The sequence below is a fragment of the Astyanax mexicanus genome, chromosome 15 (assembly GCF_023375975.1).
Source record: "Astyanax mexicanus isolate ESR-SI-001 chromosome 15, AstMex3_surface, whole genome shotgun sequence".
Taxonomy (NCBI): Eukaryota; Metazoa; Chordata; class Actinopteri; order Characiformes; family Acestrorhamphidae; genus Astyanax; species Astyanax mexicanus.
This window is the reverse complement of record NC_064422.1, coordinates 28,579,713-28,597,228: the sequence shown is the minus strand read 5'-3', so window position 1 is coordinate 28,597,228 and position 17,516 is coordinate 28,579,713. Positions and strand designations below refer to the sequence as shown.

Sequence of the window (17,516 nt, the reverse complement as noted above, 5' to 3'; positions counted from 1 at the left end):
GAGATTTTCCATTGAAAGGACAATCTAGTCTAGGACTAGGCTTAACTCCTTTCTGGGAAATCAATTTTAAGTAAATTTTGGCATGCTGACCCCGAGCTTGGTGGGTTTTAGGGATGATGTCTATCCTCTGATAGACACTTAAAAGTGTGGAACCAGGTTGGCCTTCAGGATGCACCCGGTGTAGGGTCTTTGGGGACAAGAGACATGTTTAATTGAACCCACCAACTGGTAGGCTCAGGGATTAACCCAGTTGGCCGCTGTGACTTGGAACTCTCCACTCTCCATCTCTTTAACTCAAAAGGGCAAGTTGCTGTAGATATTGAAGTACAGCACTCTCTGGCCTCCATTAACTCTGTACTTAGCTCTCCCGGTTCTTAATGTAAGCAGAGAGAGAGAGCTGGCGTTTAAGGTGTCTGTTTGATTTACAGTAATGCTCCCAGGTTCTCAGAGAGGTGTGGGGTGGGGGGGTTGTGTTTCCTCAGTGGTGCACTGGGGACAGAAATAGTGGTAAAGGGAGGTGGAGGGGGCGTTTTGAGTTTTCAAAGGCTGTAGTTAAAGTGGGAATGAGAGGAATTTAGATGACACAGAGTAACAGTGGAACCAACAAAAGCATTCACTTCACAAGGGAGAGTGGAAGAGGGGGCTGTGTATGAACCGGTTCAGAACGAGGTGAGAGGGTGGGATTCACATACCCGGAATTCCCATCCGTGCCAGTCAGTTGTGCTAAACATGTCCTTTGGCAAGTTTTGGCATGTCTGGCATTGTGTGCCACGTGTGGAAGTGTGCGTTTGTGTGGGTGTTTGTGTCTGCAAACACACAGTGGAGAGAGTGAATGGTGCATTTGCTCCATAAAGCCCAGCACTAATCCCCATACACTGTGCCCATGAAGGTCAGAACAGCTGACCAGTGAACCCTGCAGCACCAGGATGCCCATAATGATGTCATTTCTGCAGGGTGACAGGTGTGCTCTGACTGAGGATTTCACAAAGAGCAGCAGCAGCAGGCTTGCCAGAGCAAGGAAGACTGTGTTTTGTTGCTAGTCGACAACCAATGAAATGATGCTAACCTACCTACCAAGTATAGTTGGTCAAGAAAAGCATATTTGGTGTCCAAATTAGTTGCAGTGATGCTACAAAGCTAAATTAGAAAAATGAAAGTTACATAAAAATATACACAAGTATATCTACGCATTAAGTAAAGCATGATTGCATGATTAATCTCTTTGATCAGTCTGTTTCCGAGAGCAACACTGCTTCTAATGAATGCTCTTTAGTCTATTCTAAGACAGTCCTTAACGATGTGTTGGAGAACAAATGTGAGTCATACTCAATGTTGACCTGAGTTCAAAATATGACTATTCTGTGTAAGGAGGAAATGAGTTGAGCACATTTTAAAGACATACAAGCTGAGCAACACCATATGTTATACAATTACAAAACATTAAAATAAAACAGATTTTTTTTTTTAGTACTGAAGCTTACTACACATGATGACATTTTTCTGTCTGTGTGTAAACACACATCATTGTGTATAGGACTATCTTTGGATAGTCCAATAGCATTAATAAACACATGTCTAACTGCAAAATTCAGAACACAACAGGACCCCAACAATTTGTGCAACAGCTTTTCTCTGAGTTTTGCCGAAGTATTGCCCTTTCAAAAACATGAAATCTTTAAACACAAGGTGTGCGTTCAAGCAGGATTGTTTTGCAATTTGTGCAGACTTAGACATGCATGACAAATAAATACACATTATGGGTATAAATGTCTTAATTTTTTTGCTTAAAAAAATTGTAGTTGACTCCTGTTTCCATAGGACAAACATAAAATTTTTTTGTAAAATACATTTGTAATTTTGGCTACTTAAATGTGAGATTAGTTTTTACATTTAAATAAAATTTGTTGCACTCCTTTCACAGAGTGAGTCAAAAGTTGCTGAACACCCTTTTATTTCAGAAACGAAAGAGAAAATGACACATCTGAATACCTCAGCAATTAATGGGTGATTCCGACCTATCTTAGGCTAGTTCCAGAAAATGGCTGTCATCTTGAAAGCTGCCGTATTTAGTTTCTGATATAAAAGATTGTCCTTTTAAATCATCAGAGTTTTCAACAATCGTATAAAACATTGCATTTCATGTTCGTGTCGAGCAGAACTAGTTTATCGTTGCATCACACGCTAAACCACCAGACACTTACCTCAAACCATGTCAGATGGTGTAAACTCCATAAGACTCTGTTATACCACTCTACAACTATAGAATCACTGTTTTTAAGCTACATGGTTGAATGATTCATTTTAAGGTTTTACAGTTTACTCTACATTTTTGAAACAACAAGATGTAGAAATACTTCTAGGGTGATTAGCTACATATTGTGCTTATGTAAATGTGAATTTTTTTTTTTTGAGTGTATTTGTGCTTGTGGCTCAAGTGCTTTTCATTGTCATGAGTTAGCTAAATGCATTCTATGTTTTAGGTTCTTACACAGCACCAGTGGTAGGTTAATTCAATTGGTTCAATCAGTTGAATTACTGTTTTAATCATCTTGGTATATTTTGAGTATTTTTTTTTTTTTTTTAGTCTAAAAAGTTTGTTTTTGCACCTTGTTCGATATAAAACTGCTTGTAGAGTTAAATGGAGCTGCTTGCTATTTAAGGTTAGATTAAAAAAAAAAAGATCTTATCTATTGTTTTTATTTTTTTATTTGGTCTTTTATTTTGAACTAGATTTAATGTGCTTGCATGGTTTTGACTCCCTTGAACATAAATGTGAAACAGAAGTTTGCATATCTCAAAATATTGCAATTTGATACTATTTTTGGCAATTAATACAAAAAAAAAGAATAAAACTGTATTTATTAGTTATGTAAAAACTAAAAAAATAAGAAGAGTTACTAATATATTTAAAGGATAGCCCTGTCACTCATCGTGCTGCTGTCAGTGCTGCTGTAACAGTTACAGTATTCATTAGTGTTCATAGCAAAACAAAACAAGCCGACCGATGCTGGCCCACACCCTACGCTGTTCACTGTTGAGCAATTCTGCCCTCTCTTGTGCCAGTGCTCTGTAGCATGTTCCTGTTTTGGCCCTGGTCTCTGCCTCTATGTGGTCCTTTTTTCGAATTAAAGAAAACGGTTGAGCGTGGAGAAACAGGAAGTGTGTAACAGCAAATAGCCAACATGTTTCACAGTCCCTCCCCTCTGACTATAGTTTAGTGAGAGAAGCAGAACAAGGTTCCTTTTCAAGCAAAGACCAACACTGGCTGCATGCTTCAGCCTCTGTTTAAAGACAAACCCTGAGACCCTGGATACTGGAGATCCACTTAGAGGCGAAGAGGGAGTCGCAGCATAGCCATCCTGATGTGACCGCTGAGCGTGCTCTCTGAGTTCTCTGTTCTCTAACATTGTTCTGTTCTTCTTCTCTCCTCATGCAGTCCTCCAGCTCAAACTACAACAGAGGAGGACACGAGAGGAGCTGGTCAGCCAAGGAATCATGCCACGTAAGTTCTGTTCCTCAGGACCTGGACTTTCTTCTAGAGGAAGTTTGCCTCTTTTTTGTGCATCGTTTTGCATGTTTTGTTCAATTGTTGATCCAACCAAGATGTCTAACCACCATACAGCTGTCACAACCTTGCATAATATACTGAATGTAAAGGTCCGTCATCTCAGAGATCGATATTTGCATATTTATAGCCATTTGAATGATGAGTAAGACAAGTATTGTTGGCTTTACTCATGCAAATAATTTCAGACACGAAGACTGTAGAAGAGTTGTGTGGTTGCCTCAGTTAATGTGGTGCAACACTTAAAAAAGAAAAAAAAAGTAACACATTGTTACTGCTCGCTAAAGTACATCAGTACTAGATGTTTCAGATGTTTGGTCTGTATTTGCTACATGCAGTAGTACATTTTACTTTCACTGCACTAAATACAAACCTGGTTAATTCATTAGCACCACAATGCTCCAACCATGAACTGTACAGACCTTTACAGAGCTCCTTGCGGTCACCGTCAATGCTATTGTTGTGGTTTGGTCTCATCTCTGACTTGTTGGAGCTGTTTATAAGCACAGGCCTTGTAAGTGTCACTGCTCAGTCATTGTGAAAGGTCCTGCTTGTGTTATCAGGTGGTCCTGCTTCCCCCTCTGTTTCCACTTCCTTATTCTAGCTTCTGCTCATCAGACAAGAGCAGCCACACTGTTAACACTGCTCTTTCTTCTGCCTATCTGTAGAAAGGGGGAAGTGCTTCTACAGCTGAACTTTATTGCAGCGAAAGCCAAAGATGACTCTTGTTCGCTCATATCATAACACTCAGGCCACTGGAGCACTGAGAGTATATATGACAACTATGGAACTGTAGCTTTAGCCTGATAACTGCTGTCCCATTCCCCGTTTACATACTGTAACTGTAAACCAGTGTTTTATTCACATTCACAAAGCACAATGCAACATATATTAACAATGCATTTGTGAAATATGCAATTGTCCGGTAATTTAGTTGATCCTGATAGCTGGTCAGATAAAATTATCCTTTTTTTAATGACCTTATGGACCTTATGAGGATCATGAATGGCAATAAGCACCCAGTTCATGGGATCCCATTAAATAAAGCCAGTGTGGAATTCCCCGCTCTGTTTCAAAAAGTGAAAACATTTTATTTTGTGAGACTAAGGAAAGTTCCAGTTATTAAAGTTCCATATCTTCTCAACCTTCTTAATGTTGCTATTTCCTCTCGGTCCCTCAGATCATTTTCCTCCATTCACCTGACTGTCCCCTCTGCCTGTCTCACTACCAGCTCTGGAATTCCTTACCACCAGGAACATAAACTCACTTTCACAGTTTAAATCTGCACTTAAAACCCACATGTTTAGAATTGCCTTTTCCACCTCAATTGCATTGTCTTTTTTTTAAAAACTAGTTTAAAAAAAAATTAAAAATATATATATATTTTTTTACTTTTATTAATATTACTATTATTATTATTGAGCTAAAATATGCTTGACACTGGCTCCAATAACATTACTTGGTGGATCTGTAGACCTGAGACGTAAACTTAAGATTTAGTCAAATTCTCAGCATTAGCTTTTTTGAACCTCTAGAGAGGAGGCTATCCTTCTGCTTTTTTGAATGTTAACATGTGTCTCAATATTCTTCTAAATTGTTATGCTTTAGAGTTTTATTATTATTGTTTTTTAGTCTCTAAAATCTTCTTTATTTAAAAAAGTGCTTTTTTTGGCTATTTTTTTCTCTTTCCCATGGTTAGCTTATTTTCTGTTTATTACCCAACTCTTCCCAACAGTTAGTTGGATATCAAAAGTGGAAATGCATATCACTACTACTAACATGCATTGTGTGTAGTGTATCTGACACCACCACAAAAGACTTTAAGCGTGTAGTATCCGAAACTCTACTCCCAGACACTACCTAATATTCATTACTGTACGTCAGTGCAGTGGGAGAAAAAGAAGGGAGTGATAAACACTGGGATGTGAGAACAGGTGGAGGGGTCTGTTTCCACTATCACATTTTCTTCAGGCATCATCTCATGCGCTATTTAAAGAGACCAGACAGCTGACCAGCTAGCACAGCTTTCATCTGCCCTCTCTCAGACCAGCTAGAGTTGGCATCATGAGAGCATGCACACTACCCACACTTTTATTATTATATTTATTATTAGTTATGATCACCGATGGCTCAGGGAGCAGATTGTTCCCAGCCCATTTATTGAGGAAATGTCATCATCTGTTAGCCAATCCAAGCGGTTACGCCATAGCCAACTGCCACATTTTCATTCTCCAATTTTATCTTTCAGTATTTTGAATGTTAACAGATATTTGAGGACTGTAAAACTGCTAGATATGCTGTACAGAGAATTACGTGATGAAATTTGCTTATTTTTTCTACATTCAAGAAATTTTTGTACTGTATTATGGATCATGAAATTTGACCTCAGATATTTCCTTGGTTTTAATCCAAGAAGAGTTCATTACACAGTCATGTTTTCCCTTTTTTAGACTTCATTTACTCCTAGTCTCTATATGTGAGTAGAATCTGGATTGTATACTGGTAAGATTTTAGCCACTTGCATTTACACTTTTAAGTCAGGTTTTCGATTAGTCAGACTGAAGTCAGAGTCCTGTGTGGGACGGATTATGCAAATTTGCTTGTTTTGCTTCAAGTATTACTGGTGTGATCGTTATACTGGGGGGATTTTTGGTTGTTTAATGTGTTGTGGAGAGACAGAAGCATTTGCTATTGAGGTGCATTATGTGGCTCAAATGCACCTCAGACCCCATCCTGATTATGTGGTTTGTATTTGTTTTAAATGCATCTTGGATTTTGCTCTGATCCAGATTATCCTATAATTCTCAAGACACAAAGTGATCAGATGTAAACAGGTCTTATGTCTTAAATCTTTACTAGGGCTGGACAATTATTCAGTGTAAATATTTATTGCGATAATGAATTTTAGTAATGGTGATATGATGTTTTTATTGTTTTATTTTTTTTTTACTTATTTTCTTAATTTTAATATCACTCAGAACACGAACACAGTCCATGACTGTATCAATCCATTTGTATTGATATCAGAAATTTATCACACAGACGGAAATTAAGAAATATATTGTGGTATCAATATTAGCTATATTGTCCAGCCCTAGTCTTTACCATGAAAACTTAAAGTATAGTACAGCCCTATCTGGACGGGATTAGGAGGACATCTGTGAAATATATTTCACACTTCTACTCAGTGATAAAAATCTTGCATCTGGACTGCAATTGAAAAAACAGGAGGACCAGTGTGTTTTTTTTTTTTTTTTTTTTTTTCCTTTTTTTTTTTTAAAAGAGATGTGGTTTAGGATAGGACTAAAATTACCGGAGGACCACAGAGTTCAGTGAAAGTAGGTAATTCAGTCTGTAATTTTCTTAGAAAAACATGTACATGGTCGTTCCGGACAGGAATAAAATCACAGAGGACCCCCATAAAAGAGAAAATTACCCCCGGACCCCCTGAGAACTAATCTTGTCCGGATAGGGCTACTTCTCTAAATTTGTTTTGCATCGCTTTATTACTCATAACTTTCCTGGTGTTGCTTGATGCACTTTGAGGTAAACTGATTAATCTGACCCTCTGTGAATAGGCACTTCTGCTTTCAGCATGTTCCTCAATAACAGATATGTCACCATACTATAGTCAGATTGTGAGTGCATCTATGTTTCTCTTTGCAGCACTAAAGAGTCCTGCTGCTTTTCACGAGCAGAGAAGAAGTCTGGAGAGGGCACGGGTGAGTCATTTTAATACAGGCTTATTATATGTTTTTTTGCTTATTTGAGGAATCCCAGTCTAACAAAAGAAACCAATCCACAGAGCTTGATTAATGTCTCAGGTTTCTCAATTTAAAATAAAAGCAATTTACTGATTTTATTTCTGTTTTTCTCTTCTTTTCAGACTGAAGACTATTTGAAGAGGAAGATCAGGAGTCGGCCAGAGAGGTCAGAGCTGGTGAGGATGCACATTCTGGAGGGTGAGTGTCAGTGTCAGTCAGTGATACCAATACAAACATACACACATTCACACGTGATTAACATGTTGATTATCTTCATGCCTAGATATTATAGTATTAAAGGTGCTAAGCAGTAATGGCTTACCTGCATCACCATAAAGAGCTTTTAAGTAATTCATTGCATGTTTTGTTGTGTAAGCTATAAATGAATTGCTAACTGTTTGTCTAACACCCTTAAAGCACGGTTATACATCTCCCTTTATGTGCAAAAATTAATTTAACTAAGTTACTTTCCAACCGATGTTGTTCAAAGTCATACTTTACTTTTGCATGGTGGTTAAGCAGTGCATCCACTTGAGGGCATTCCAGAGTTGAACGTTTCTGACATGAACAAACATAGTGACGATGGAGGATGCTATGATGATGTACATATTACAGGAAATATGTTAAGGGGTGTGTAATGTCTTAAATAAACTCTTAAATAAACTCATAAATGCTAAATGATATCTAGCATAAGCTTTGTTTCTTCTAAAACAAGTTTCTTTTTTATTGAATTGTTGGCTATTCTGCCCCTGCTATCTCCAACAATACTGCTCCATTCTGTCTATATACATCAGCTTTAAGAGAAGGTGCACAAATACAGATGAAATGAATACACAGTATGGACAAAAGGCTCTCAATTACTTTCTCTATCCATATTTAACGTTAGGAGAGTAAATGAATTATGCCATTAAAGTACCTAAGCATTGTGCTAGCTATTAGCATTCCTTTGTAAAGTGTGCTTTTTTTTAATTACCTTGTTTAAAGAAGTCATTATCAGAATTTATTGTCTAAATGTCCTCGCAACTCTCAACAACTGTGTGTTTGATGAACGTAATATACGGTCCTATATAAGATGTGTAGAAGTAACAAACAGCATACTTACGTTTATCTGCTTGCAAGTTTAGCTCTTAATTCTTGATTTTAGATAGCCAACTTTATCATGCTAATGCTAAATAGAAATGACAAATAGGAACAAAGTTCCCATGCAAGTGAATTAATGAATACTAATGCAATTCAGTTTTTAGCATAATCTGTTTACCAATACTATGTGCAGAATCACTACCTGTTCACTATGTATTTGCAATTTATTTGCATTTATCAGTTTATTAATATTTTCTAAAGAACCATGCTGCCTCTAATCTTATTTTTCTACCAATTTAATTCATATTTTTTTATATTTTTAGATTGTCTCATAGTTTTTGTAAGAATGGATTTTATATATTGTTGGTTTCCTGACATTTCTTTTCTGTCCTCCACTTATTATGAGTTTTTTAATATGTGTACATTTATATCTGCACACCTCCAGAGACATCAGCAGAGCCCTCTCTGCAGGCCAAGCAGCTGAAGCTGAAGAGGGCTCGTCTGGCTGATGACCTCAACGATAAGATCTCTCACCGGCCTGGCCCAATTGAGCTCATCCACAAGAACATCCTGCCTGTGCCCGCACTCATAGGTCTGTATTACACCACACAGCACTTAGGTCATGAGAACAGGCCTCATTATTTAAAAATAGCCTAACACTACTAAACTAAGTCTTATGTGTAATCACTTTACTGTCACATTAAACTAAACAGATTCTCTATACTTTCTTCACATTCTCTCAGGTTCAGGATCTCCAAAAGGTGAGAATTCCTCTTTGGATGAAGACAGCAGTGATGCCCTGTCACCTGATCAACCAGGCAGTCAGGACTCCCCACTAGGCCACGCCCCTCAGCACTCCCCCTCTGATATGCTCAATCTGAACAGAAACCCCTCACCCACACAGGTACATTCCAGCCTCCTATTGCACACAGGTAGGAGGGGGGATCAGATATCAGCGTGCTAGAACAATGTTTCTCAACTCCAGTACTGGAGCTCCTCCTTGTATTGCATATTTTGTACCCTACCTGCTCTGTGTGTGCAGTATGTTATGCAGTGATGGTGTTACCTTTTGCAATACTGGTATCGTAGAAGGCTTAAAATTACAACCCTTGTATCAAAGGCAGTTGGGACACTGCAAATTCATCATCCAAAAATAATCCATATGTCAACACAATCCAGAAACACTGCCAACTTGTTTTGATTTGCTTTTTTATTTGAGCTTTGGTCCAGAGAAAACTGCTGTGGTTCTAAATCGTGTTGAGATATGGCTTTTTCTTTGCAAGATACAGCTTTAACTTTTGATTTATTTTTAATTTGTGGATTGCAAAGTGATGTGTTCACATGCAGTGAGATCATACTGTGATTTCCAGTACAAAATCAAGCTGTTTTTAATGCAGTTAAATCTGCATGACCTTGTGTACTCTTGCGTACAGCAAATCCTCCTAATTCTCTTAAGATCCTGTAGATGTTCTGTAGATAATAGAACAAGGCTTTGAAATTTTACACTGAGGAACATTTTCTGAAATTATTCCTAAATTGTGGTGAATTTCTTCCCGTCTTTGTCCCACTTTCATCTTCAGATATTTTGGAAAGATTTTGGGTCTGTAAGATTTGCAATTCACTGCCTTCTGATTTTATTTCCATTTTACTCATTGTCTTCTTTTGAAATTGGGGTTGTAGATCTAAATTATACTTTTAACAGTTAAAGCTTTATTGACGGCACAGATTTTTGATCACTGGTGTTTGGAGCTGGGATACATTCTTGCCTAAAGACCAACATGCATGTCAATGATTTAGTTTGAATTGTATAATTAACTAGTACACATCATGTTACAGTTCCTCACTCAGACTCCACCACCTCTGCTTGTCACACCTGACTCCTCCTCCCAAAACCTGACCAATGGAACTCTGATGGCTACAAGTGCCCGTCCTCCTCCAGGACCTGCCAAAGTGAGTGACAGTTAACACATTTCTGCCAAACAAACAACAAAACACACCAAAATCATCATTTTATTCTCATCTTAACGTGTTTTTATAATTGTATCATCACTTCAACAGCCCCAGTCAAAGTCTAGTGCCGATCGGCCCTCTCAGAGGCCCAAGAAGCCCAAAGAGAGCAAGCCTAAAGTGAAGAAGCTCAAATATCACCAGTACATCCCCCCAGATCAGAAGAATGATCGCGAGCCCCCGCCCCAGCTGGACTCATCTTATGCCAAGATCCTCCATCAGCAGCAGCTCTTTCTCCAGCTTCAGATAATCAGCCAGCAGCAGCAGCACTACAACTACCACACCATCCTACCTGCTCCACCCAAGTAAGAAGAGATGTACATGGTTGTAGTGCAACATGATGTTGGTCACATTTTTCATACAGTAGTACCTACAAATTTCTACAACCTTCATTTTTTTAATATAACAAAAAATATATTTAAACATATTTTTATTTTTTTCTGTAAATTATGTTTTAGATTATCTATATAAGCTTCGTTTTTGATGTGGTTTATTTTATTTGTATGTCCTTTTTTTATACTTAAATTAAATCTTACACATATTTTCAGGCTTCCTACTGAGCAACAACAGCAGCCGCCACCAACCAATCCTGGCCCCTCTCCCTCACGCACAGTTTCTGCACCTTCCACTGCTCCATCCACTCAGAATGGGTCTAATCGTCAAAGTCAGCCACCGGCAGGAGGGGCCAAACCTGGGGTGCTGCCTGCAAACCTGGATGAATTCAAAGTAAGTCAAATTTTTATCTTTCTAATAACCTAATCATCGAGCTCTGCAATGCAAAAAGGTATGATATTACCGATATTCATTGTTATTATGCTTTTCCGCTAGGTTGCTGAGCTGAAGCAGGAGCTGAAGCTGAGGGGTTTGACAGTGTCTGGTACTAAGAACGACCTAATAGAGAGGCTGAAGAACTACCAGGAGCAAAATGGAGGTTCAGCAACTGCAGCAGCGAAAGCAGCAGCCCCAGCTACGCCTCAGCAGGCTTCAGCTCAGTCCTCTGTATCCGACTCTGCTGGACATCAATCCAAAGATGCCACTGGGAAAGTGTCAGCCTTTCCAGTAGCAGTGACTAATGGAGTCCATGCTGCAGCTCCGCCCCAAATCATGCGCTTCAGCAGCACAAGCTCCTCCCCTCCTGTGTCTCCTACGCCGTCCGACCGCTCGCTGGCTGGTATGAGCGCGGATGAGACCAGCTGTAATGGGGATGTGTTTGGAGAAATGGTAAGTTCACTTTTCCGCTCGCTGGGGATTTATAAATAGGTTTAAAATGATCTCGGTGTTCGATGTTGACCTTATGACAAATCGCATCATCATTTCAGTTCACCTTTTGTTTTTAAAAGTGAATGCTACAGTCTGTACATCCCCTTCTTAACATGAGTGTATATTGTTTCAGTGTACGGCAGTTACTTCTGTTCACCTAGTTTCTTAGTCTTACCTGGCATAGCAACTGTGTTAATATTAAATATTAACAATATTAAAAATGTGTACATTAAACTGTGAATTATTTGATTTAAATCTTTCTTATTTTAAACTAAAAGTCCCCCTTTTTCTCTCTCTTACTTTAACTCTCTCCTACCTTACCTGATCAGGTGACCTCGCCTCTCACCCAGCTCACTCTGCACCCGTCCCCTGAACTTCCCTCCCCAGTTAAGGAGGAGCCTTTGGGGCTCCTGCAGTCTTCATGCTGTCTTTCCCGTCCCACCCCTCTCGCACCTCCGCTTCCTCAGCCTCAGGAGCTCCAGTTGTGCCCCCCGCCAGTACCTGTGGCACCTGCACTGGACAAAGACCAGATGCTGCAGGAGAAGGACAAGCAAATTGAAGAGCTGACTCGCATGCTGAGGCAGAAGCAAAGGCTGGTGGAGACTCTTCGCTCTCAGCTTGAGCAGGGCAAGCGTGGAGCACCCGCAGAGGGCCTGGACATCAGCGTCAAAATGGAACGGGCCCTCCTTGTCAAAGGGGAATTAGTAAGGGTGAAGGAGGAGGCAAAGGAGGACATGGAGACGTCAGAGGATCCGCAACCACAGATGCAGCCGCAGAAGAAGACACAGATGCAGTGTTCTCAACAGACACTGCTCAAACTTCAGCAGATCCACCGGCTGCAGGTGCAACAGCAGCAACAGCAGCAGCAGCAGCAGCAGCAACAACTGCAGCTTCAACAACAGCAGCAGCAGTTGCAGCAACAACTACAACAACAACAGCAGCAGCAACAGCAAATGCAAGTAGAGAAGCCAAAACCACAACAGCAGCAGCAGCGGCAAATGCAGGTAGACCAGCCAAAACCACCACAACAACAACAGCAGCAGAAATCACAGCTACAGCAACAGAAGCTGCAACAGCTAATCATCCAGCAGAGCCACCAGAAGCAAAAGCTGCAAAAGCAGGCCAATCAGAGGAAGCAGCAAAGGCCACAAAAGCTGCAGCAACAAAAGGAGCAACCGTTACAGACACAACAGGTCAGTCAGGTTGTGTCGAACGGTAAACAATGCAGAGCCTGATATTGTCAGTTGTGCCTTTCCCTTACGTCGTCTCTAATTCTCGCCTCGTGTTGTTTCACAGATCTCGCAAGTGTTTATTAACCAACAGACTGGTACCCAAGTGACCACGTCTTTCCCGCTGGACCTTCTGAAAGCTCACCCAGCACCCACCCTGGTCACAGACGGCAACGGCAACCACTACTTGATTGCACTAACTAATAACAGTGTGGACGGCCTGAACGGCGAATCCCCTCAAAACAAAACCAATGGACGCATCACTCTACAGGTAAGATAGCACCATATGTGCCATATGCTTTCAGTTTCTAAGGTGAAAAAAAAACTAATCCAGAAAGATCTAGGCTTGGACAGCTCAAACAAGTTAGCTCATACCAGAAAGGGAGGATTTTAACTTTTTGGGCCTGGATTTGCCACCACTTCATGCTTTTTTTTTTTTTAACTCTCCAAATTTTGGGAAGCACACATTATGAACTACTTCATGATTTCATTATCTTCTTCCTCTTCTATTCAGAGACTGCAATCCACCCCGGTCAAGCTACCTAGCCAGTCTGTTCATGAAGTGGCTAATCCTGTGAACCAGTCCCAGCAGCCCCAGCAAACTGCTCCAGTCAAACAACCCAATACAAAAGTATGGAAATATATACATTTCATTTCTGTGCTTTACTGTGTTAATGGGTTAGGTGCAGTTGGCTAAGAACAGGCATTTTCTGCCTACTAATAATTAACTTATCATCACGTTCCATTTTGACACACTTAGTAGTACTGAAGAGTATAATCAGGCTTAATCCCTCCTGCAGGTGCAGAAAGCAGCGCTGCATTTGGAGACTCCTGTTGATCAGCAGTCGAGTCATCCGGTGTCTGCTCCTCCCAATCTCCAGCCTTTCTTCCTCGGCGAAGAGCCCAACCCTCTTATTCAGCCCAGCTCACCTCCTTCAATCAAGGTACAGCATCTCCCAGTCCAGCCAGCATCAGCCTGGTGCTTCATTTCATTTCATCTTGTAACACTCAGCTTATTTTCCCTGCTGGTTTCATTAACTCACTGAAGGACAACCCTTCCTTAGCTTTCATTTCTTCATTTCCTCACTCCTTTACCATGATCTCCCTCTCTTACAGGGAGAAATGTGTCCAACCTTTGACTGCCACACTCTGTTTACCCCTCCTTCTCCAAAACCGGCATGCCACCCCTCTCATCATCTCAAAGTATGATTTCCTCTGCTCAGTATTCATCTGCTCCTGCTTTTTTTCCCGCTCTGGTGACTAATGCTTGAAGAGACTGCTCTGATTTCCAGATGATGCTTCCAGTAAATGCTTACATTTACGTTAATGCTATTGATCTGCTCTTTCTACAGGAGAACGGTTCCAGCAATCAGCATATAGATGACTTGTTTGACATTCTCATTAAGAGTGGAGGTAAGAAAAAAAACTATTGCATTTCTTTACCATTAAACACTGACAAGTCATGGCAGCTGTCATGGGACAGAAATATGTAAACTAATTGTGAACTGTTGCAACTTTAGTTTCTGAATCAGTTTCTCTGATTTTGCTATTTATAGGTATATGTATATTTATTCTATAAACTACAGACAACATTTCTCCCAAATTCCATTTATTTGCAGAAAATGAGAAATAACTGAAATAACAAAAAAAGTGCAGAGCTCAAATAATGCAAAGCAAACAATTTCATATTCATAGTGTGTTAAGAGTGCAGAAATCTGTATTTGGTGAAATATCCCTGGTTTTTAATCGATTTTCATGCATCTTGGCATGTTCTCCTCCACCAGTCTTACACATTGCTTTTGGATAACTTTATTTAACAGTGGACAGCACAGTGGGTGATATTATGATCATTGGCATTGATCAGGATTTATGCCGACTTTGGCTGAAATCACAACCATATACCTTGCAGGAGCCCAAAAGCATTAGGACACTGTACTAGGGTCTGTCACATGACTTTCTTGCGTGTTAGTGTAAAATATTTATTTATTTATTTATTTATTTGATATGATAAGCAAAACAATAAAACAGTATATAAATTTTGCATTTTTTGGTTTAAACTGATGACGTTTGAAGCCCTAAATTAATTTTTTCTTTTTACACACAACCACAGTATAGCTGATCTCTTTCAGTTCAGCTTTCAAGTTATTCAATTGTTTTGCTGATCATTGATATTATATTGCAAAACTTTTTAAATGTTTAAATAGTATTACAATGTTTTAATATTTTTACTACATTTGTTATTACAATTGTTCTGATATATCATTTTGTATTTTGTTGCTTATTTAATTAAATTCTTAATAATTATGTTCTATAGTGCCTCAAAATCTTTTTCTTTATGTGATTCCAGAAATTTCAGCCGGATTCAAGGCCAACCCGGATCCGTCCCTCTCTGACCTTCACTCAAATCCTCCCAGCCCTTCCCCTTCATCCTCACCACTGCACCTCTCACCTCCCACCCCTCCCTCTGACCCTACCCCTATCCCAAACGCGCACAAGCGGCCCTGCTCAGGAACAGTCCGTCTGGAAGACTTCCTGGAGAGCACCACTGGCACGCCTCTGCTCGGGGTCGAGCCCGACGGCCCTCTGACGCTGATCGACGACCTCCACAACCAAATGCTGAGCACCCCCAGCATTCTGGATCATCCTTCTTCCCCAATGGACACTGGCGACATGAGCTTCTCCTCCCATCCCCCCAGCTTGGACTTTGAAGACCCTGCCCTAGACGGCATGGATTGGCTGGACATATCTATGGGCGGAGGAGGCGGCAGCAGTGGCGGGGGGACGATTCTGGCCCCCCTGGGCTCACACACACCCCCAAGTGTGTTTTCAGCAGACTTTTTGGACAGTTCAGACCTGCAGATCCACTGGGACTGTTTGTAGCTTTGGTCTTAAACTGCTTAAACAGCAGATACAAAGCACCTTCATCCTTATACTGTGTACATGCTTTTACACACAAACACTCCAACCCACATGCTGTTTATTATGCTGAAAGAAAAAAAAAAAAACTGTTTTCTTCATGCTCCACCAGAACAGTGTACGAGTGGAAAGGAGTTGTCTTGTTGAATAGGTCTATTAAAGCACTGAGTATTATCCCCTGCACCCTCAACCATCCATAAACATGTTACAGTACACTGCGCTGATGTGTTTGCCAACGAAGAGACCAATTTATACCCCCTGCTGTTTCCCTACTCCATTAGGAGCTATGTGTATCCAGAACAAGCCCCTTTACCCTTTTATCTGCAACCAAAATATTCTGGACCAGCCATTTGGCTGCTTACATATCAGACAAGAAATTCTAAGCTTGCACAAACAGTTAGATCATCATGGTTCTAAATGAAAAGTATTGAAGTCCTGGCCATTTAAAAAAATATATATATTTCACGGCTTTATATCCAAAAATTTCAGATTTCCTCTGTCTTTTAGTGTTCAACCCTGTGGAATACTCCTCCCATGCCACATTGCTGTTACTCCACCTTCTGCTTTTACTGCTGGCACTGATGGAGTTTGGGCACATACTGATGGTAGAAAGGATTAAGTAGAGAGAGAGAGAGAGAGAGAGAGAAAGAGAAAGAGAAGGTCCTCTTCTTCTAATCTCAGAGTTTGGCTTTGGAGTAGCTTCCAGCATGCCAGTGCCTCCAACTTTGCACTTAAGATGACTGGGCCAAGTGTTCTGGTCTAAAGGAAACCTCCCGATCAATTGAACTCTGCTGGGAACCGGGTTTGGTGATGTTCACCAGATCTCTATGCATTGCTGTATTTGAGGTACATATTATTGACTAAAGCCTTCTTCTTCTCTGATTGTATAGATAAGCTGGTGGAGGTCAGGGCTGGGGTTCAGGTTTCAGAGTATTTGCAAAATGTTATTTTTTAGAAAATAAAATAAAACCTTCTTAAAATGAGTTTGCGATTTGTCATTATTTCATTTTCACTCTGTCTTAATGTGAGTAAATTAGCATGAATGTGCAGATGTGATTATATATATATATATATATACACACACATAAACATTACATCATCTGATATACATCATTATCTGAAAGAAACTTACAATACACCATGGCCAGGTAACTTCCAACCTATTTGAGTTATATTCTCATGGAAAATAAGAGTTTGATGATTTGTCCAAACTCACACAAAAAGGTAAGACTATAGCCTTATGTAATTTGCCGATTTTGGTGAAAAATAAAATGTTTTTCATAGAATACCTGAATAAAACTTGATACAATACACCATGCCTAAATAATTTACACCTCATTTGAGTTAAATTCTAATGGAAAATTGAAGTTTGAAGATTTTTCCAAAATCACAAAAAAGGTAAGACTATAGCCTTATGTAATTTCACCATTTTGCTGAAAAATAAAAAGTATTTTGTATAGCATATCTAAATGAAATCAGACACAATACACCATGGCCAGGTAATTCCCAGTGCATTTGAGTTATATTCTCAATATCTCAATAGTTTTAAAATTTGTCCAAAATCACACAAAAGGTAAGACTATATAGCCTTACATAATCGTGATTTTGTTGATAAAGTGTTTTTTATAGTCTACACAAAAAGGTAAGATTATAGCCTTATGTAATTTGGCAATTTTGCTAAAAACATGAAGCGTT

At 39.7% G+C, this 17,516-nt stretch overlaps 1 protein-coding gene across 5 annotated transcripts in view; it reads left to right on the top strand.

Moving 5' to 3' along the window:
* Positions 1-16,804, top strand: part of mrtfab (myocardin related transcription factor Ab) — a 41,063-nt gene extending 24,259 nt beyond the window's left edge. For 4 of the 5 annotated variants that reach the window (XM_049464679.1, XM_007259090.4, XM_007259091.4 and 1 more), the window contains 16 exons: positions 3,437-3,502; positions 7,232-7,287; positions 7,452-7,527; positions 8,855-9,001; positions 9,153-9,313; positions 10,246-10,359; positions 10,468-10,721; positions 10,965-11,142; positions 11,245-11,637; positions 12,006-12,869; positions 12,973-13,176; positions 13,420-13,536; positions 13,706-13,849; positions 14,022-14,108; positions 14,258-14,318; positions 15,253-16,804. In XM_049464679.1, the coding sequence (XP_049320636.1) occupies positions 3,437-3,502; positions 7,232-7,287; positions 7,452-7,527; positions 8,855-9,001; positions 9,153-9,313; positions 10,246-10,359; positions 10,468-10,721; positions 10,965-11,142; positions 11,245-11,637; positions 12,006-12,869; positions 12,973-13,176; positions 13,420-13,536; positions 13,706-13,849; positions 14,022-14,108; positions 14,258-14,318; positions 15,253-15,785 (3,455 nt within the window). In that variant the 3' untranslated portion in view covers positions 15,786-16,804. The remainder of the gene's footprint in view (positions 1-3,436; positions 3,503-7,231; positions 7,288-7,451; positions 7,528-8,854; positions 9,002-9,152; positions 9,314-10,245; positions 10,360-10,467; positions 10,722-10,964; positions 11,143-11,244; positions 11,638-12,005; positions 12,870-12,972; positions 13,177-13,419; positions 13,537-13,705; positions 13,850-14,021; positions 14,109-14,257; positions 14,319-15,252) is intronic. The other variant, XM_015608382.3, reaches the window with a different exon arrangement.
* The last annotated feature ends 712 nt before the right edge of the window (positions 16,805-17,516 follow it).